At 48.8% G+C, this 21582-nt stretch overlaps 1 protein-coding gene across 1 annotated transcript in view; it reads right to left on the minus strand.

Annotated features, from left to right (window-relative positions):
* Positions 1-17109: 17109 nt before the first annotated feature.
* ENDOV (endonuclease V) overlaps positions 17110-21582 on the minus strand; it is a 79204-nt gene continuing 74731 nt past the window's right edge. Inside the window, exon 10 of the mRNA XM_027518071.1 lies at positions 17110-18021. Coding sequence (XP_027373872.1) covers positions 17987-18021 — 35 coding nt within the window. The 3' untranslated portion in view covers positions 17110-17986. The remainder of the gene's footprint in view (positions 18022-21582) is intronic.

Raw genomic sequence — 21582 nt, forward strand, 5'->3', positions numbered from 1 at the left:
TGTATAGCCTTTCAGTATATATTATAAATGGACATACTTATTTGTAAGGTTTTACAAAAAAGAATCATTCAATTTTATATAAACACTATGTAACAAAACATTTCATTTTGTGACTTTTCACATAGCAGAAACATTTTCCCCAGTCTATACTTCCTAGCTTTCTGCAAATCAACATCATTCATGGTTGCATGTACCCCCAGCACAGAAAGTAACTGAAAAATGTGGAGGGGTGACCCACAGAGAAGGATTTTAATTTAAAAAATTTTTTTATCATGGGCTCCACCCTTGGGGCCACTGCCTTTAAGTCAGGACTTTCTCAACAGGCTAGAACTTTGATTACAAAGATAGAAGGCAAACACCCTCCCATTCCAAAAATGTTTTTGGAATCATTTGGAATCATTTACAAATCATTTCCAAAAACGTCCTTAGGGATCTTGTGGCTTTTGGAAACTTTGGAAGGCTCTTAAGTATTTTAGTATTAATTAGAATAATTATTGTAATAACAATGGCTATCATAGCATACTTCCTAAAGGCCAAACCCTGTTCTAAGCACTTCACACATTTTAACTCAATATCTACAACACACCTATTGCCCCATTTTACAGATAAGGAAGCTGAGGCCAAGGCAAGGCTACACAGCTAACAAGTGACAGTATGTGGATTCAAACCAGCAGATTCCCAAATTTTGCTACATCAGAATCACCTGGGAGGTGGGGGATCTTTAAAGGTCTAATGTTCAGGCTCAGCAGTCTGGAGCCCCCAAGTATTCCCAGTGCTGAGAAATGAGGGACCCATGTCCTCAAGGCCTAAGTTGTTCCTTTTTTTTTTTTTTTGCATTTATTAGTATTTTTTAGTTTTTGGCTGTGCCTTGTGGCATGCAGGATCTTAGTTCCCCAAACAGGGATGGAACCAGTGCCCCCTGCAGTGGAAGCATGGAGTCTTAACCACTGGACCACCTAGGAAGTCCCAAGGCCTGAGTTATTAGCCACTGTGTTAACCACACCCAGGGGCTTATTTCCAGCTTGCTGGTGCCAGCATGGAGGCAGTGACACGGTCTTGTGAAAAAGCGTGATTTGGTCCAGCTTTGGAGAAATGTGCTGTTGTGGTATCTAGGCTGTGCCACCTATAGTTGTGGGTGAGGGCTGCTCTAAAACTGGGAGCAAGCTGGCCAGAGAGGGCTCATGGTGGGCTGGATTAGGTCTTGGCGGGTGACTGGGTATCCTGGTTTCCTGGGGCAGCCTGGGCTGTGCCTTCTGCCTCAACATGTTATTAACAGTGCTCTCTTACATTCCCTAAATGTCCTGGTTTGGATGACAAACTACAGTCACCCTAGCTTTACCAGCTCTCATGGGACCCTATACTTTCTACTCATGGCATATAGGATCAGAGATCAGAACAGATCAGTCGCTCAGTCGTGTCCGACTCTTTGCGACCCCATGAATCTCAGCATGCCAGGCCTCCCTGTCCATCACCAACTTCCAGAGTTCACTCAGACTCACGTCCATCGAGTCAGTGATGCCATCCAGCCATCTCATCCTCTGTCATCCCCTTCTCCTCCTGCCCCCAATCCCTCCCAGCATCAGAGTCTTTTCCAATCAGTCAACTCTTCGCATGAGGTAGCCAAAGTACTGGAGTTTCAGCTTTAGCATCATTCCTTCCAAAGAACACCCAGGGCTGATCTCCTTTAGAATGGACTGGTTGGATCTCCTTGCAGTCCAAGGGACTCTCAAGAGTCTTCTCCAACACCACACTTCAAAAGCATCAATTCTTCGGTGCTCAGCCTTCCTCACAGTCCAACTCTCACATCCATACATGACCACAGGAAAAACCATAGCCTTGACTAGACGAACCTTTGTTGGCAAAGTAATGTCTCTGCTTTTGAATATGCTATCTAGGTTGGTCATAACTTTTCTTCCAAGGAGTAAGCGTCTTTTAATTTCATGGCTGCAGTCACCATCTGCAGTGATTTTGGAGCCCAGAAAAATAAAGTCTGACACTGTTTCCACTGTTTCCCCATCTATTTCCCATGAAGTGGTGAGACGGGATGCCATGATCTTCGTTTTCTGAATGTTGAGCTTTAAGCCAACTTTTTCACTCTCCTCTTTCACTTTCATCAAGAGGCTTTTCAGTTCCTCTTCACTTTCTGCCATAAGGGTGGTGTCATCTGCATATCTGGTTATTGATATTTCTCCTGGCAATCTTGATTCCAGTTTGTGTTTCTTCCAGTCTGGCGTTTCTCATGATGTACTCTGCATATAAGTTAAATAAGCAGGGTGACAATATACAGCCTTGACGAACTCCTTTTCCTATTTGGAACCAGTCTGTTGTTCCATGTCCAGTTCTAACTGTTGCTTCCTATGTTTATTTTGAAGTCCTTTTTCCTAACTAATAGAAGCTCCATGAAGACAGGGACCATGTCTTCTGATTCTGCCCCGCAGGCAGCACAGAGCCTGGTTGGGTGGCAGACACACCGGAAGTGTCTGTTGAATGACTCAGATGAGCAAGACCCCAAGGAGTCATGACTGGGGCTGTGCTGGTCGGATGAACACTAGGCACAGACACACTGACCACACTTTAGGGCCACACCAGCTACTGTTACCCCAAAACTGGGTTTGCCTCTTGGTGGGTGTCAAGCCAAAACTCACAACCAATCTAAGAGCAGAAGGTAGGATTTATTACTTGCAAGAAGTAAGGAGAACACTAGTGATCTCTCCCAAAGTGTGCCTCCCTGAACAGCAAAACTCTGTGTGTGTGTGTGTATTAGTTGCTCAGCTGTGTCTGACTCTTTGCAATTGTAGCCCTCCTGGTTGCTCTGTCCATGGGATTCTCCAGGCAAGAATACTGGAGTGGATTGCCATTCCCTTCTCCAGGAGATCTTCCCAACCAAGGGATCAAACCCAGCTCTTTCTCCTGCATTGCAGGCAAATTCTTTACCATTTGAGTCACAAGGGAAGCCCAACAGCCAAACTACGGAAGTTTCAAGCCAAGGGTACATGCATATTCATGAAGCGGCTGGAGCACAAGAGAATTCAGCACAGAATTGGGCCAAAAGTCAATGGAGTCCAATCTCTAATGATGGAAGTCAAGAGCAGCAGCAAAGTCAACAAGTCAACATTATGATTCCTTAGGCTCTAGTTAGTCCGGTGGTGGAGTACTCAGGGGGGCTTGGATCCTGCAAAACAGCTCAAGAATGTACTTCAGGGTAATCTTTACTCTTACAACTGATTTATTACTTCCAGTATAGTTATTTCCCTGGTCTGCTAACAGCTGCTGGTTCTTATCTTCTTTTGTTCCCTTAAAATCATTAACTGCTGCTGCTGCTAAGTCGCTTCAGTCATGTCCGACTCTGTTCGACCTCATAGACGGCAGCCCACCAGGCTCCCCCGTCCCTGGGATTCTCCAGGCAAGAACACTGGAGTGGGTTGCCATTTTCTTCTCTAAATGCGTGAAAGTGAAAAGTGAAAGTGAAGTCGATCAGTCGTGTCCGACTCTTCGAGACCCCATGGACTGCAGCCTACCAGGCTCCTCCGTGGGACTTTACAGGCAAGAGTACTGGACTCCACTGGAGTGGAGTGCCATTGCCTTCTCCGAAAATCATTAACTACTGAAGCCTATTCTTGTGCGTGGATGAGCACTGTAGCCAGGCTAAGATCACAAAGTGGTTTAGACCTAAAATGGCTTCTCTTGTGTCAAGAAAGCTGTCATGGCAGTCAGGACCTAAGGTTGGGGACAGAGAGGAACTGAGCCAGTGTGTGCGAAGCCCCTGGGGCAGGCCCAGGAACCCCAGGGTGTTTGCAGGGCTGGGAGCAGCCATCACAGAACACCAGCCAGACAAGGATGGAGGGACATTTAGCTAGCTGAGATCATAGTTCTCTTCTTGTGGGAAGCAAATATCAGAAGGCAGAGAACGCAGAAATTTCCATTTATCCATCTGAAATTCAGGTTTCCAGCGAGGACCCTGGATGGCTTTCTGCAGACAGCGCAGCTGCGCAGGCTGGGAGAGGCTTGTCTGGCTGGCTTGTCACGGTGGCAGTTCGGGCTGATGGTTTCAGGAGATGAACGTGGCAGCAGCCGCTCAGAGAAAGCCATCCACGAGGCCATCGGTGCCACCACACATCAGAACACTCTGTTCTCGGTCCAGAATAACCCCCGCCCCCGTGAATTATTCATGCCAGCCACCTTGTGATATGTGATCACATTCCAGGCAGGATGTCAACCAGGGGAAAATTTGTAAATGTAATTTGTATCCTCAATTTTTGTCATAGTTTGGGTCGTTATTTTCCCTTCATAACTCTCCATCTTCCTCCCATATTTTCCCTTCTCGGGTTTTTAATCAGAGGGATCTGTCAAGAGTGACTCAGAAAGTCCCTGCCTTTCCTCGCAATGTGCTCTCCCGTGGCAGAGAGTGCAGCCTCCAATCTCCGAGTTTATGTTTACGATACATATTTTTATTACCTTTGAGTGAAAGTGATTGCTATGGTTATCTCCTTCTGAAATATATATTTTTCTTTCATTTATTTTGAGTACGGTTTGAATTTTTATGCATCTTTGAATCCCTGTTCCCCAAAGAGGTAGGCGGGGCAGCTGGGATGGGGGTGGGGGGGCTACCGCTCTCCCTGCAGCATGACCGCCCCCTTCACAGCATCCCTAGAGGGATGGTCCTCCCTTCTCTGCTCCACTGGGCACCACCCACTCTCAAGTAAGCCTGAGGAGGGTTTTCCAGGGCCTTCTGAGAACCCAGCTCTCATCAAAGCTAAGGGTTGAGAGACGAAGGTTGAAATGGAAAAAAAAAAAAAGCAAGCATGTAACTGTCAAGCTGATTTCCACTGGATTAAAACGATCTTTATGATGAGAGATGCGAGGAGGGCCCTAAGCCAACTCAGAAACTCATTTCCAGAACCAGAGGCTGCATCACTGACTTAAAATGGTCCAAGGTTGACAACATAATCAAAGTCAGAACCTCCCCCAATTCGGGTCTCAGGGTTAGTAATTCCCACTTCCCTTTAGCCTTTCAACATAGCCACAGCCATCATGCAATTTCCCCCTGAGCACTTGGTTAGATCACAGAGGTAATGTAATCCAGTGAGAAGGCTGAATTTCTTGTGAGCCAATTTACTTTCCAAAAGAAAGGCAAGTTGGACCTTGGAACCCTTCACTTCAACCTGACACCACCCAGCGCATAGGCCTGTGGAAGAGAGTGGTAGAGTTGGGTACATAATCGTCTGGGCTGTGAGGTGCTCCCATCTCGGGTCTCTGCTCCTCAGATGCTGATGGAAACTAAGGAGGGTAGAGAGTTTGAGGAATCAGAGAAGGTAAAGGTGATGGAGGGCTGGCATGTGTTTCCAGCAGTCTGGAGCGGAGCGAGGCCCAGCCAGTTAGACGGGGCAGGGTACCAGCTGCAGGAGCTGGGACTGGGGAGACTTTGGGGACTCTAGGCATAAGCAGGGCCACCTAGGGGCCCTGGTGACATGATATGGGTTAGTGTCGAGGGGGTCATTCTCCAAAAAGCAGCTTGGGTGTATCTGGGAAGCACTCGGGCACAGTAATAGCTTTTCCCCTGAGGGTCCCTGAGAGCTGAGACAGTGATATCAAACCACAGCAGGACAACCAGGAGGGATGACAATCCTCCAGGTGACCATCTTGGTGAGCTCCTTTGAGGCTCCTGGGGACATGGGGCTGTCTTGCTGTAATTTGGGGCAAGGACTGTGGGTCAGGGGCAAGCAGAGGGAGGGACTTCAGCAACTGCTCTTCTGCAGCTTGTGGCATTGGGTGACACGTGTGAAATGGCTGCATTTACCCCTGTGCTATCACAATAGCTCGTGCAAGCCAGCACCAACCTGTTCCCGTACCATTCATTCCGGTGTTCCTCAGCCTTGGCATCACTGACATTCTGGGTAAATGATGCTGCTCTGTTTTTGTTTATACTTTAGCATTTTTTAAACACTGTGGTAAAGATATATAACACTTTGAACTATGCTTAAGTGTATAGTTCAATGGCATTAAGTACACTCATATTATTGTTCAAGAACCTCCAGCATCATCTCCAGGACATTTTTATCTTCCCAAACTGAAACTCTGTCCCTGTGAAACCCTGACTCCCCATTCCCCGCCTCTTCCTAGCTCCTGGCACCCACCATCCTACTCTGTCCCTATGGATTTGACTCCTCTAGGGACATAATGTAGGTGGAATTAGACAGTATTTGTTCTTCTTTGGTTTATTTCACTACGCATGATGTCCTCAAGGTTCATCCAATCTGTAGCAGGTGTCAGGGTTTCCTTCCTTATAAGGCTGAATACTATTCTGGGCAGATGATTCTCTGTTGTGCGGTGTTCTGTGCACTGTGGGATGTTTAGAAGCACACCCAGTCTCTACCCACCGGACGCCGGAAGCACTTCACTCCTCTCAATTCTGACAACCCCAAATGACTCCAAAATTTGCCAGACATGCCCCTGGTTGAGAACTACAGCTCTGTGCACGGTCATTTCTGAAGACTTGAGTCTCCCCTTCGTGAACCTGAGCTCCACAGTAGGCCAGGGAAGTGTCCCCTGGCCCCAGCTGCAGCCCAGCTCCCTGACTCCATCAGAAAGTTCCAGCCACACGCACATCCCATGTCAAGATCACTTAATAACATTAGGACAGATTCTCCAAATGGCCATTTTTAATAATTTTTAAAAACCCTCTCTTTTCTTAAATCCACATTAAGCATATGGCAAGCCACGTGCTGGCTGCATCACCTCCTGCAAACTCAATGCTGGCCTCTTGTTTTTCACCTTCCATCTGGGGAGACATAAATCCTACTTAGAGTCAAACCTCAGGAGATGTGCGTAGCATGTACGAGTCAAAGATAAACAGCCTGCTTTGCCCTTGGACACATAAGCTGGATTTTCTCCAGTAATCCAGGCCCTTCTCAGAAACAGCCAAGAGCAAGGAAACTTTTCAACACGATGATCCATAACAACACATATACACACACCAAAAAGAGTGAGTCTGGCAGTCGAGGCAGCTGACAGCCACAATACAGGCAGAATTTCAGCACATTGCTTCCTCCTCCCAGACCCTGCCAACACAGCTCGGGCTGATCCACACAAATTCCACATTTCCACTCAAGCCCCATATAGCTCTGCTAATACCCATCAGCCAGCAGACAAAATCTTTTATTTCCCCGTAAGCCTACAACAATGAAAGAAAAAGATGCATTTGCACCAGCTTTGGGAATAGAGGAGAGACACCGGAGGCCCTCAGGATTATCTTGGCAGAGAATGAATTTTGTTGGCACGTGTATGGTTCATCAGGCATTGATTAAGAGTCACAGGATTTGGAGACTGGGATCAATCAGAGCACCTCAGACTGGAAACAAAGAAAACTACCTTCCAGGGCCAGAGGGGAAGCCAGGAGCAGCAGCTGTCCAGCTTTTAGTGGAACATTTCAGAAAAGTGGCAGATTTTCCTCCCATTCTTCCTCCCCTCTTCCCCGTTTCCCCATCCTCTGCATGTGACCTGCAGCTCTTCCCACAGAGGCAGACATGCTTCCCTGACCCTGGGCCTCAGACTTGGCCTTCAGACTTGATGTGGCCAGTGAAACGCTAGCAGAGTAGCCAAAGCAGGGGCTGGGAATGTGCGAGGGGGTAAATACTCCCCCTTGTTTGCTTCTTTCTCCAGAGCAAGAAGCCAGCCCAGTGAGCCCCCCACCTGAGGAGGGCGAGAAACTCAAGCTGCAGAGTGAGACAGCCTCCAGCCACCCCCAGATTCAGGAGAGTCGGTGCTGCCATGTGAAGCCATGAGTTGGGCTGGGTTGGGTTTTTTTGTTTTTTTTTTTTAATTAATTAACTTATGGCAGCACGCTTCATGCTGTGTGTGGGCTTTCTCTAGTTGTGGTGAGCGAGGGCTATTCTCTAGCTGCGGTGCACAGGCTTCTCATTGCCATGACTTCTCTTGTCTAGGTGCACGGACTTCAGTAGTTGTGTCTCGCAGGCTTAGTTGCCCCATGGCATTTGGGATCTTAGTTCCTGAACCAGGGATTGAACTGATGTCGCCTGCATTGCAAGGCAGATTCTTAACCACTGGACCATCAGGGTAGTTCCTAGGCTGGCTTGTTATGCATTGCTATTGAGCCAACAGCTGACCAATACAGACACTTCAAATCACACTTCGAGGGGTGGGCCTCTGAGGTCTCACTATCATTCTTACAAGGAACTCGCTGACTGCTGCCAATCGGGAAAGCTCAACTTGACAAGGGTGTTGCCTTGTCAATATCATTGTCACTGGACAGTGACATTTCTGCTCTGCTGGCTTTGTGCCTGTCTACCAGGCCGTGGGCGAGCTTGGCCAATGAAACAATCCAAAACAAGTCAGTCCTGGATGCAGCGGCCTGTTGGCTAGTTTGTGACAGCTCTTGAGTCTCCTCTGCATCTCCCTGCCTCCTTGGAATGCTGGGGGAGACGCCACTTATGGAGAAGATCAGTCCTGGCACTCAGAGTGTCCACACAACTGAGGACCTTCACAGAGTGAGCGATGGCCATGCCAGAGGCAGGTGGTTTTGGAAAAGGCTAAGCCCCCACTGCAGCCCAGCAGCCCTGATGACCCTACCCTCCTGGCCCTTCTGGTTCCCATCACAAGTGCCCTGTCCTGATGCTTGTACCCCCAGGTTCAGAGAAGCATCACTCAACATCACCAAAAGGTAGAAGCAATTCAAGGGTTCATTGATGGATGAATGGATAAACAAAACGTGGCCCATCCATTCAATGGAATATTATTCAATCATAAAAGGAAGAAAATCCCAACAGGCTGCAATGTGAATGAACCTTAAGGACCTTAAGCTCAGTGAAATCATCAACTCACAGAAAGATAAGTACTGCATGATTCTACTTAGATGAGGTCCCCAGAAGAGTCAAATTCACACAGACAGGAATAAGAATGGTGGTTTCCAGAGGCTAGGGGGGTGGGAATGGGGGTCTATCGTGTAATGGACACAGAGTTCTAATTTGGGATGATGACAAAGTTCTGGCGACGGTTGGTGGTGCCGGCTGCACAGCAGTGTGAATGTGCCCAATGCCACTGACTGTACACTTAAAAATGGAAATTGGGGAGTTGTAAATATCTTACTACAACTTTAAAAAAATGACCTGTCCTGTATACCAGCTCCCTGATGCCCAGCTCCCACCTGGCTGTCAGACAGCAAGGTCATCTGGGAAGTGGAACTGTCACATGGTGGGCATGGGGAAGGCACCGCCTGCTGCCAACCTGTCCTCTTTGGTTCCCTTCAGTTTCCACAGGAATCTCCAGCACCCTCGCTGTTTTAACTCAAATGAAGTGACTACTCACGGGGACCACCAGGCGCAGGGGCGGGCCAGTAGGAAGATAGAGGGGTGGAGAGAGTCCTCCAGATGCTCCCCAGAGCCCACAGAGGCAGCAGCACCCCATGGCGACAAATCAGCACGGGGCATGCTTATCACACACTCCACATACTTATTGCACACTCTCAGTGGGAGGGAGGGCTCTTTGTGGCTGGTGTCTGGCTGAAAGCTGGAACTTGAGCAGGTGGGGTCCCAGTTGCAGATCCTCCTCCAGGTTGCTGAGCATGTCAGGGCTCGTCCTTCATGACATCATTCCCATGTTGTCACAGTGTTCTCCTCTTGCTTTAAATGAACAACCTTTGCTTGACCCTGCGGCCCAAGAACTTTCCTCTAAAATTCCGCCAGGCTACGGAGGGCAGATGAGAATGCAGGCTGTAAATCAGCAGCCCTCATGACATTTCGATCCATTAATCCATCAAAAGAAGATTTGCTACCTCTTAGCTCCAGAGAGAGACCAGAAATCCTCTCCCACGATTGCCCGGAGGCTCAGGCACCACAATACTGCTACTCTGCACTTCTGCAGGAATTCGCTGGATGTCCGTGCTCTTCACTGTGCCTGTCACTTGCAGTTGTACCAACATCCCCAACCCAGCGGAAGGAGTTTGTTACCAGGTGCCTTTGCTTGTCCCCAGATTGTTTGTGAGGGAAGAAGCTAATCCTGAAATGTTGAGGAGAACATAAGCCACCCCCATACCTATAGGATTCAGACAACCTTCCAGACTGGGAGTTCTTTGAGAGCTGGAGCCACCTCTGTCTTCCAGCAGTGAGCCCTAGGGCCTGGCAAAGAATGGGTGGGTGGCTGGATGATTGGTGGGTAGATGATGGATGGGTGGATGAGTGGGTGGGTGGATAGATGGGTGGATAGATGACTGGGAGGATAGATGGCTGGGTGGATGGATGGCTGGGTGGATGGATGAATAGATGAATAAATGAATCTCTAGCCAAGGAGCAGATGTTCTTGCTCAGAATCTATCTCAGTAGCCTTGTAATTTCCCTCATTTGTAAAGTGGGGTGAGGGTAGTTCTTTTTCTATCCATTCCATAAGGTTGTTGTGAGAAAAAAAAAATGGATGATATATTTTAAAATCCTTGGGCTACCCCTATAGAATTATACAAATGAGAAGAAGCATTGTTCAAAAGGAAATCTTTTCTACAGCCTAGTAAATGCTTATAGGAGAACTCGTTGGTACAATCCATGACTTAATGAATCCTCTTGAGGGAAACAGCACTGAGTGGGAGGCAGGATTCAGAACAGCAGACACTTGGTCAACAAGCCATCTCACTTTAGACAGGGCTGCACACTGCATATATTATCACACCTGTACCTCCTACAAGACCGTGAACTTACGGAGGGCAGGTACTTGTGTCTTAGACCTATAATCCCCCACATCAGTAAAAATGAGTAACTAATACGCACTCAAATACCTACTGCAGTAATAACCAAATCATATCATGAAAAAAGATATTTCTTCACAAAAAAAAATAATGCACAAATACCAGCATGAAACACCTGTGTGAACTGTGTCCTGGTGTGACTGAATTTAGAGACAGACATTTGAAGTGGGTTTAATCTATTTTAAGTGAAAGTGCAAGTTGCTCAGTCATGTCCGACTCTCCGACCCCATGGACTATACAGTCCATGGAATTCTCCAGGCCAGAATACTGGAGTGGGTACCCTTTCCCTTCTCCAGGGGATCTTTCCAGCTCAGGGATTGAACCCACATCTCCTACATTGCAGGAGGATTCTTTACCAGCTGAGCCACAACGGAAGTCCAAGAATACTAGAATGGGTAGCCTATCCCTTTTCCAGCGGATCTTCCTAACCCAGGAATTGAACTGGCGTCTCCTGCATTGCAGGCAGATTCTTCACCAACTGAGCTATCAGGGAAGCCCATTTAAACCTTATATTAAAAACCTATTTAAACCTTGTATTAAAGATGGACATGGGGCTTGTGTGATCACAAGGAGGGGAGATAATGTGAGACAGTCTACACAAAGAGCCTGATGCTGATGTATAAAAACATTCATAGTGGCTTATTAAGGTCTCTGTAACTTGGGGGTCACTTGGTCTCTGTGGTCCTGGACCCCCTGTCTTCTTTCCCTATCTCAGAAGAAATCCCCTTCCCTCCCCTTTGGGTGGGGCAGGAAGTGGTGAGGGCGGTCCAGGTCAGAGAGGGACAGGAGCATCTGGTCACACAGGAGGGGCTGAAATCTCTGTGCCAACGACCCTGTCTCCTCTTCCTCCCCACTCCAGCTGTTGTCCAGCTGGAACCCAACCGCCAAGGCTGGAGGGCCAAGTGTTCACCTTTCCTGGGTGTACATGAGGATGCAGAACCATCACTGGGCTTGTCTGGGGCTCTGGACCAAGGCAGTCAAGCTAGACTGGGAAAGAAAGGGGGTGTGACTGTCACAGGCTTGTCCTCAGAGCACCCCAATGTGCTGGCAGCTGCCTGCTGCAGGGCTCACTGGGGGACAGGACTGGGGGAACACAGTGGCAGTTTTTATGCATGACAGCTCTGTGAAAAGGGCATAGCATTTACTTTAGCAAACTTGGGACTGGGGATTGGTGAACTGACCAAAGTTGGTAAATATCAAGGGTTAAGCAGCAGGCCCCCCATTATCCACACCGTCTCTGAGTTGCAGACATCAGACTTCCTAAAGGACAGGAGCTGGGGGTCAGCAGGGACTCAGACGCATTAGAATTCCTAATATCACCATCCCACAGTTGGGGATGAAATGAAACAGCTCTATTTTAACCACATAATGTCCCCGGGAGCTGGACCCCAAATGATCTCTAATTATTACAGATATCTCTTATTTCTGGGCTGGTTTCCAAGGCTACTACTGTGGCTGTTCAGTCATGGCTGGGGGCCTGGAGTGACGGCCAGAGAATCAGACACCGGAGAAGTGGGATTCTGCAGGAGGCCCACTGTGGGTTCAGGAACCACTCTGTGCTCTTGAAGACACGGGGAAGGAGGCATTCGCTGGGCTCAAGACATTTAACCCCCAGCTGAGCTAGAAACACTAGAGCTCACGGAGCTTGGTGACTGACTGAGTCACCGGCCCGAGGGTCCCCAGGGGCTTCTGGCTCTCCTACTGCTTTTCCCCGAGAGATTGTCACAGGAGCCTTCTCCCAGCCCTGACCCAGGACTCACACAGAAGTGGAGGGGACTTGTCTTTGGTTGTCATAAGTCTGGGGACACTCTAGCACTGAGTAGGTAGGGACCAGAGATGGCAAATGTCCCTCACTGCACACACAGCACCATTGAGGTTGTTGTTGTTCTGTCGCTAAGTTGTATCCAACTCTTTGTGACCCTATGGACTGCAGCACGCCAGGCTTCCCTGTCCTTCACTATCTCCCAGAGTTTGCTCAAACTCACATCCATTGAGTCGGTGATGCCATCCAACCATCTCATCCTCTGTCACCCCCCTTCTCCTCCTGCCCTTAATCTGTCCCAGCATCAGGGTCTTTTCCAATGAGTCAGCTCTTTGCATCAGGTGGCCAAAGTACTGGAGCTTCGGTTTCAGCATCACTCCTTCCAATGAATATTCAGGGTTGATTTCCTTTAGGATTGACAGGTTTGATCACAGCACCATTGCAATGGTTAAATTTTATGTGTCAGCTTTGCTGGGCCATGGTGCCCAGTTGTCTGGTCAAACACCATCTGCTGCTGCTGCTGCTAAGTTGCTTCAGTCGTGTCCGACTCTGTGCGACCCCATAGACGGCAGCCCACCAGGCTCCCCCGTCCCTGGGATTCTCCAGGCAAGAACACTGGAATGGGTTGCCATTTCCTTCTCCAGTGCGTGAAAGTGAAAAGTGAAAGTGAAGTCGCTCAGTTGTGTCCCACTCTTAGAGACCCCATGGACTGCAGCCCTCCAGGCTCCTCCGTCCATGGGATTTCCCAGGCAAGAGTACTGGAGTGGGTTGCCATTGCCTTCTCTGAAACACCATCTAGATGTTGCTATAAAGGAACTTTTCAGATGATATTAACATTTAACTCAGTAGATTTTGAGTAAAGTAGTTATAGATGACCCTTCCTAGTGTGGGTGAGCCTCCTCAAATCAGTTGAAGACCTTAAGAGAACAAATTGAGGTTCCCAGAAGAGGAAGGAAGTTTGCCTCCACACTGCCTTGGGCTCAAGACTTCTACATCAACTCCTGCTGGAATGTCCAGCGCCTTGCAGACTTGAGATGGGCCAGCCCCACAATCTCAGGAGGCAATCCCTTAAAATAATCTTTCCCCTCTCTCCTCCTCACACACCCCTACACCCCCTCTCTGTATCTATATCCTACTGGTTCTCTTTCTCTGGAGGACCCTGACTAGTACAACCATCCTGCCCCAAACAGGGTCCCCCAGAAAGTCACTGAGTGGCCTGGCCCAGTCCCATGTGGACCGCCTATTCCCTGCCTCTATAATAGAGGGACAAGATGGAAGGCTACTCTGTACTAAAGTTCTGGGATTCAATATTAAAAGTGAACCCCAGGGGGGCAGCCTGTAGGGAAGTGCCTGATGTGTAAAGGAGACAGCAGGTCCAGGTCACGAAATGAAGCTGAGTCCCCTCGAAGCTGGCCCTCAAGTTTGCCCACCAGCCCCCAAAGGCCAGCAGCCCCTTTGCAAATGGCTCCAGCCCATACCCTTCCTCCCACACATGTGGAGGCTCGGATCTCTAGTCAATTGTCAAACTGGATTGTTGGAGACAACAAAATCTCTTCAGTGTGAAGGTCCCATGGTGGATTTCTGGCCTGTATTTTCTAGTCAAACAGTCCTGGAGGTTGTGTTTGTTCTGAAACCTCAGGGCATGACCTTGCTGGGAAGGGCAGTTGTGGATGGAGCAGGGCAGAGCCAAGGAAGGAGGGTTAGAGCCAAGAACAGAGGTGTCTGTGACCTGGGTCCCGAGCCCCCTTGGGATTGCTTAACAGACTGGCCAGAGTGCTTAGAAAGCCTGGATCTCCTGGATGCCTCCAACCAAAGCAGCTGTGGTCCAGTGGAGGCACTGGATTCTTGGCTCACAGGACCTGGGTTCTGGCCACCAATTTGCTGTGTGACCACGGACAAGCCACTTGCCCCCTCAGTCTCAGCTTCCCCATCTGGAACGTAGGCCTGTGGTCTCTGGGTGTTGGTGGCCCCTAGTTGCCTCATGATGCTGGCCTCCGGGGCTCTGGGCAGCTGCCCTGCAGCACAACCTGCATCCTCAAATTCCACCCATGTCCGCCCCACACCAGCCTCGCTGGTCTCAGCCATAAACAGACAGTCCACTTCACTGAAACAAAAACCTCAGCATGGACAAGAAAGCCCAAGGTACCAAAGTGAGACAATGACTCCAGAGCAAACCTGAGATGCCTTGGCAAAAACAAAGGCAATGAGAAACCCAGGAATGACGAAAGTCTGTGCCAGGAAGTTCTGGTCCAGGTGTGGAGCCCCTGAATTGAGCCTTGAGGAGAATAGACAGAGCCCAAGCCATACACAGAGGGCAACAGGGATGAGAGGGGCTCAGGGCAGGGACTTCTCCCCGGAAAGGAAGGAATAAGAAATCAGGATGCAGGAGAAAATGCAGTGCCTGTAAGAAAGGTCTGGTCCAATAAATGCAGATGAAAACAAGGAGTGATTCTGAACCTCCAGTGGGGTGACAGAGCCCAGGTGAGCAGTCCTGCGAGGGATTCAGAGCCTCAGAAATTCAAAGACAAGGAGCCAGGCTCTGCCCCACTGCACATTCACGTGCACGCTTTTCCAAATGCAGAGCATCGCTCTGGGGCCAAAGCCTGAGACGTCAGACGGTTACTGCCTTGCAACGGAATGAAAGACCACCAGCCAGGGCAGTGAAAACTGGAGCAGGGCTTGGAATCAAGGGTGTCCCAGGAAGACAGGCCAGCACTCCCCTTCTCACCAGGACAGAGAAGCTGTGGAAGCCCGCAACTGAGACAGCTCCAAGCACAGAATCCAAAGTCAGAAAGTGAGTGGGGGAACCTCACGGAAGTGGGGAGGGGGCCAGGTGCCGCCAGTGAGGAAGCCTCGCCCAGCACAGCAGATAAGCTCTAAAGCAGATAAATCAAGAAACGGCATTATGAGTGTATTATTTAGGCTTGTGGAGACGACCGCCATATAATTAAAAATGAAACAGTTAAAACTGCTTGCCTTCAGGTCTGAGAAAGGAGGAACGGGAAGAGGGTTCTATATAAACCTCTCTGAACTGAGTTTTTTTTTTTTTTTTAATTTGATTTTTCAAAAGAGTGCATGAGTGATAAAAGAAGAAAAGAAAATGAGGAAGCCTGACCTTCAAGACCAGTTTTGCATGGTTGAGGTCCTTTCAGCTGCTGCTGAGTCTGTGTGTGACTCAGTGCTGGGAGTCCCTCCCAACATATTCTCCCAACCATGATCTCCTGCAGGCAGATCTTTTATTAATAGTTGCAGCACGCAGGATCCAGTTCCCTGACCAGGGATCGAACCTGGGCCCCCTGCACTGGGAGCACAGTCTTAACCACTGGGCCACCAAGGAAGTCCCACCTTGGCCATTTTAAATGGAGAATTATTGGGAGTTCTCTAGCAGTCCAGTAGTTAGAACTCGGCATTTTCACTGGTCTGGATTCAATCCCTGGTTGGGGAACTAGGGGATTGCTGAAAAAGATGTGGCAAGTCGTGCAGTGTGGCCAAAATAAATAAATAGATAGATAGATAAAATAGAAGAAGTCTGTAGAGAGGGATGGGGCAGGCAGACTGCAGGAAATAAAAGACAAATCAACTGTGTGGAAGTAGTTTCTAAGCCCTAAAATCTAGGAAGGCAGCAGGAATTCATATTATTGTTAACAGCATCTCAAAAAGCACTGTCAGCATTGTTGCCTGTGTTCTCCGGTGACAGGGGATTCTCAGGGGTGGGGTCCAGGCCCTGTCTCTATCCTCCCCTGCCGAATTCCACCATCAACTGATGATGCTACCAAGCCTGGCTGGACCAAGAGAATGAGCACGCGGCTAAGTTAGGACCAGGCAGGGTTCAAACTCCAGCTCCACTCCCCGGAGGCTCCAGCCTGGCCACGTCTTTGAGGTTTCCCATCCACCCTCCCATGGAGCCCCACCAAAGAGACAGATCCATTTCTATTCCCAACAACAACACAGAAAGGTGAGGTTGGCTCATCCAGCTGTGGGGCCCTGAAGCTTCTCTCACCTCATCTGCGGATGATCCAGAAGGTGGGGGAGGGGCAAGTCCCTGCCGAGCTCTCGTGAGAGGACCCTGCCCCACCCATGCATATATGAGCACCATCCACAGACAGTAAATGAACCTGGTCCCATAGGGGTGACACACTCAGGGTGGGAGGCCGGAGTGCTAGTGATATTTTTAGTTGTTACTTTTCATTGCAGTAAAATTCACATAACATAAAATTGACCATGTTAACGATTTAAAGCGTACAGTTCAGTGGCATTAAGTACATTCACATCACCACCATCCATCTCCAGACCTTCATCTTCCCATGCTGAAACTCTGTCCCATTAAACACTGACTCCCCACTGCCCCTTCCCCAGCCCCAGGCATCCACTATTCTACTGTGTCTCTAGGAATGTGGCTACCCTAGGAACCTCATACAAGGAGAATCATAGGGTTATTTGTCTCTTGGGTCTGGCTTATTTCATTTAGCATAATGCCTTTAAGGTTCATCTACATTGTAGCATATGTTACAATTTCCTTCACTTTTAAGACTGAATAATAGTCTGTTGTGTGGACGCACCATATTTTGTTTATCCATTCATCCACTAAGGGACACTTGGGCTGCTTCTACCTTTTGGCTTTTCTGAATAATGCTGCCATGAACATGGGTGTGCACATATCAGACTGTGCTTAGTTTGGGGGACTTTGGCTGTTCTCATAAGGGTCCTTTCTCTTTCAGAATTCAAAGTACTTGTTTAAAAATCAGCATAGTGAACATGCTGGAGCTCTTTCTCAGCCCTGGTAAATGCTAAGAATGTCTTACCTAATCTGCTCAGCAGGGCATTTCTATGCTTACCCTCATTTTTTCTTTAATATTTATTTATTTATTTGGCTGCACGAGGTTTTAGTTGCAGCACACAGGGTCTTGGATTTTCATTTCGGGAAGTGGGATCTTTTGTTGCGGCATTCAAACTCTTAGTTCCTGCATGTAGGATCTAGTTCCCTGGCCAGGAATCAAACCTGGTCCTGCTGCATTCAGAGTGCAGAGTCACAGCCACTGAACCACCAGGGTTCACCAGCCACAGAACCATACATACCCCCATTCTACATCTGAGGAAACTGAGGCACAGAGAAGCTAAGAAACTCATCCAAGATCACATATGAAGTAACCACTGGGGAAGGCTTGGATCAGGACAGTCTGATGAGTCCACGTCCTGAAGCATTCTACTCAACGCTTTCAGTGTCCCCATGAAAAACAGAGAGGTCAGCATAATTGTTGTTCTGCAGAAAAACTTAAGTCACAGACAACTTAAGTAGCTCTGAAGGCCACACAGCCTTACCTCTGATTCTGCTTCTGCGTCTTGGAAATCCATGGTACCATTATTTCTGACATCCCCCCTACCCTTGCCTCTTGAGACACAGCATTTCTAGGACTTTACTTTTCTTTTGAATCCAGCCTCAGTCAGCCATCCCACAGCTCAGGAGAGGCATCATGACATCAGAATCCACAAGAGGCAAGCCATTTGCTGAAACCTGAATGAATCAGACAAGAGAAAGGTTAAGCGGCCGGGGGAGCTAAAAGCCCCTAAAAGTTTAAAGAGGTTCTGCCAAATGGGTGATTGGCTCCCGCTGAGATTAGTTTTAATCAATTATTAAGCAACAGTTTAATATTTTAAGAGTTTGCTCAATCACAGAGAAACGAAAACATTTCATGACTTTCTTCTCCTGTACCTTCCAAAATTTAAAAAAAAAAAAAAAAGCAAAACAAGTGTAGACACAGTGGCATGGATTAAAAAAAAATGATTTCTGTTGAAATAATTGCATTTTTTAAAAACTTTTTATCCCCCACAAAGCTCCACCCAACATGAGCCCAGGTGGTGCTGAGTTCTGATTGCCTGACATTCCAGCATGTTATGTTCAAGGGAAATCTGTCCTAAAGTGCCCTGGCTTGCTGACAGTGGAGGGGCAGCCCCTTTTCTCAAGGTCTCCAGGTGGGCCACGTGGGAGAGACTAGCATCAGGTCCTTAAGCTTTGTCTGTCTTCTGCATATCTGAGTTACCCCACCCCTCCTTGCTCCCCAAGCCCTGCCTTTCCAGCCAATAATCCAGGAACTGGGAAGAAAATGATAGAAAGCAACAGGGGTAGAGAAGAATTAAAGCACATTACCAGCTATATGATCAACCCTGGAGTAGTATTTATTCTGTGGTCAATCCCCTTGGAAATCTTTGATATAAGGTGGCTTTTTGAATATGAATCCCCTTTGATATGATAGCTTTTCCCAGTCATGCATCTATTCATAAACCCATCCACCATCCATGAACACATACCCTCATCCATCTACCGATCCACACATTCATCCATCCACCCATCCATCTATCCATCCACCTATCCATGCATCTATCCACTCATCCTCCACCCATCCATCCACACACCTATCCATCTATCTCTGTATCCACCTCTCCAACCATCCACCTATCTATGCACCCATCCATCTTTCTATCCACCCATCCATCAAACCAGTCAATCCTAAAGGAAATCAACCCTGAATATTCATTGGAAGGACTGATGCTAAAGCTGAAGTTCCAATACCGTGGCCACCTGATGCAAAGAGCCAACTCATTAGAAAAGACCTGGATGCTGGGAAAGATTGAAGACAGGAGGAGAAGGGAACGACAGAGGACAAGATGGTTGGATGGCATCACCGACTCGATGGACATGAGTTTGAGCAAACTCCAGGAGATGGTGAAGGATGGGGAAGCTTGGTGTGCTACAGTCCATGGGGTTGCAAAGAGTCGGACATGACTGAGTGACTGAACAACAATAACAATCCATCTAACCACTCATTTATCCATTCATCCACCCATCCAACCATCTACCACTCAGTCACCTGCCATTCATCCAGCCATCCACCTATTCATCCAGCCAGCCAGCCAGCCTTCTACTATTCATCAATCCATCCATCCGTCTACCCATTCATCAGGGTGCTAAGTGCTAAACTAACATCTCCTCAAAGTAAGCTGGGCACGAGGGAGAGAGTGGTTCATCCTCAGGGCAGGGAGGCCTCACAGGGAAGGGCCTCTGTGCTCAGTCCAAGTAAACCAGATGAGGTGAGGAGCTGCCAGTCCAGGGAGAGAGACCAACACTGAGACATGGGCCCCAAACCTATTTGGTTCAACTTAGCCAGCTCCAGCATATTCTGCCCCTTCAATATCCAGTCTCCTGCCCTGTTGAATAAGGACATCAACCATTCTCTAGGGGCCTGCAGAGTGGGGGTTACTTTGAAGTGGTCTGCGTGCGGGGCTGCTGCTGCTGCTGATGCTAAGTCGCTTCAGTGGTGTCCAACTCTGTGCGACCCCATAGACGGCAGCCCACCAGGCTCCCTGGTCCCTGGGATTCTCCAGGCAAGAACACTGGAATGGGCTGCCATTTCCTTCTCCAATGCATGAAAGTGAAAAGTGTAAGTGAAGTCGCTCAGTCATGTCCTGTCCGAGCGGGGCAGACCCCAGCATTTCCTGCCGGCCCCTGTGTCCCATGGGAAGCTCATGGTGGGAGGAGGTGGTCAAGATTGGAACCTGTTTCAGCAGATTATTCAGATCCATTCGCTGTATCTAGATCATGCTGTGTCCTAATTAATGCAGACCTTCAAGGTTGCACTGCATTTGCAAAGTTTTCTGAAATGGGCCAGCGCTTTAAACTACTTCCGCCTCCCCACCTGGAATTTTCTCTTCCTCCCTGAGGCTGCCCCCAGAAGCCCCCCAGCTTCTGCTCACAGAGGAGAGTCCGTCTGTACAGCTGGAACATGAGAACTTGCTTTTGACTTTTCTGAACTTCGAGCCTCACTAAACAGGGGTGTCAGATAACTGATTTGCCCCCATAAAATTCATAAGTGACTAACCCAGCCAAGAATTCCCAAGCTGCTCCTGGCCGGACGTTCTGTCCTTACTGGTGTGGGTTATTTTCAGCAGACGTCACCGAAGAGGGGGTGGATCGCAGTCAGGAGCCATGGCTGCAGGGTTGCTGGGCCCTGCCAAGGCCGAGCCTTGCCTACAGTCTTTGGGTTCGATAACAGGGTTTGCTTTAACTCTTCAGACAGGGGATCTGTATATCCTAAAGACAGTATGTAAAATATTTATTAAGAAGAGTATCTATTTTTAACTAGGGGTGATTTCAGTTCTATTATTCATGCAGTCTCGGAGGGCAGGCCTCATGCTTGGCAGCTTGCCGGAGCTGGGGGACCAGGCAGAGGCGAATCTGGAATCAGAGGAGGGAGGTCTGGGGGAGGGCAATGGGGGAATTCCAGGGGGTGGAGGTGGGGGCAGCTGATGTCGCATGTGTGATTTCAGTCAAACCTCCACGTTTAGGGAACTTCACAGGAGCTGGTGAAAGCTCTGGCCCTGTTTTAAACCCAAAGCCATCTGCATTCACAGCCAACTCTTTCGAGGCTCCCTCTTACAGGGTTTTGGCCCTGTAGGAATCGAGGAATGTGCCCCCTAAGTGTGCAGGGCCAGGTAAACATCCCTGTTAGAAACAGGTGCCTGTTTTCCCGGCAGCCCCATGCCAATGAGTCTCGAAAAACAAGCGGCAGCCTGCCAGAACCCAGACCAGGATGTGCTTGGCAATTCATGGGGCTGGTGAGTGTGCCAGGGTGGTGATCCATCGCAGGCTGAGCTTTGCTCACCCTCCATTCCCCCAGATCTCCCCAGAGCTGCTGAGCACCTGGAGCAGGGGTGACACGCAGGGGCTCGGGGTGGATCACCGAGCGGGAATCCTGAGTCCACCAGGACCAAGTCTTGACCCTGGGCCAGTCCTTTGTCATTCAGAGCCTCAGTGCTCTCATCTGTGAATGGGGAACCCAAGAACATTCCCCCCCAGAGGTGTTCTAGTCGCAGAAGGCGCTCCCAGCTGTGCTACCCCAGCACCACTGCAGACGGTCAGTGTCTGGTAGTGGACACACAGTCCCTGGGGGCGCAGGGCTCTCACTGGGATGTCGAGACCTCCATTCCGTGGGTGAGGAAGTGATGACAGAGGAAGAGAAATGGAGACAGATGCCAGGCCTTGTGCCCGACACAGGTTATTTCAGTTGAGCCTATGCGC

Source organism: Bos indicus x Bos taurus, chromosome 19 (assembly GCF_003369695.1).
Source record: "Bos indicus x Bos taurus breed Angus x Brahman F1 hybrid chromosome 19, Bos_hybrid_MaternalHap_v2.0, whole genome shotgun sequence".
NCBI lineage: Eukaryota > Metazoa > Chordata > Mammalia > Artiodactyla > Bovidae > Bos > Bos indicus x Bos taurus.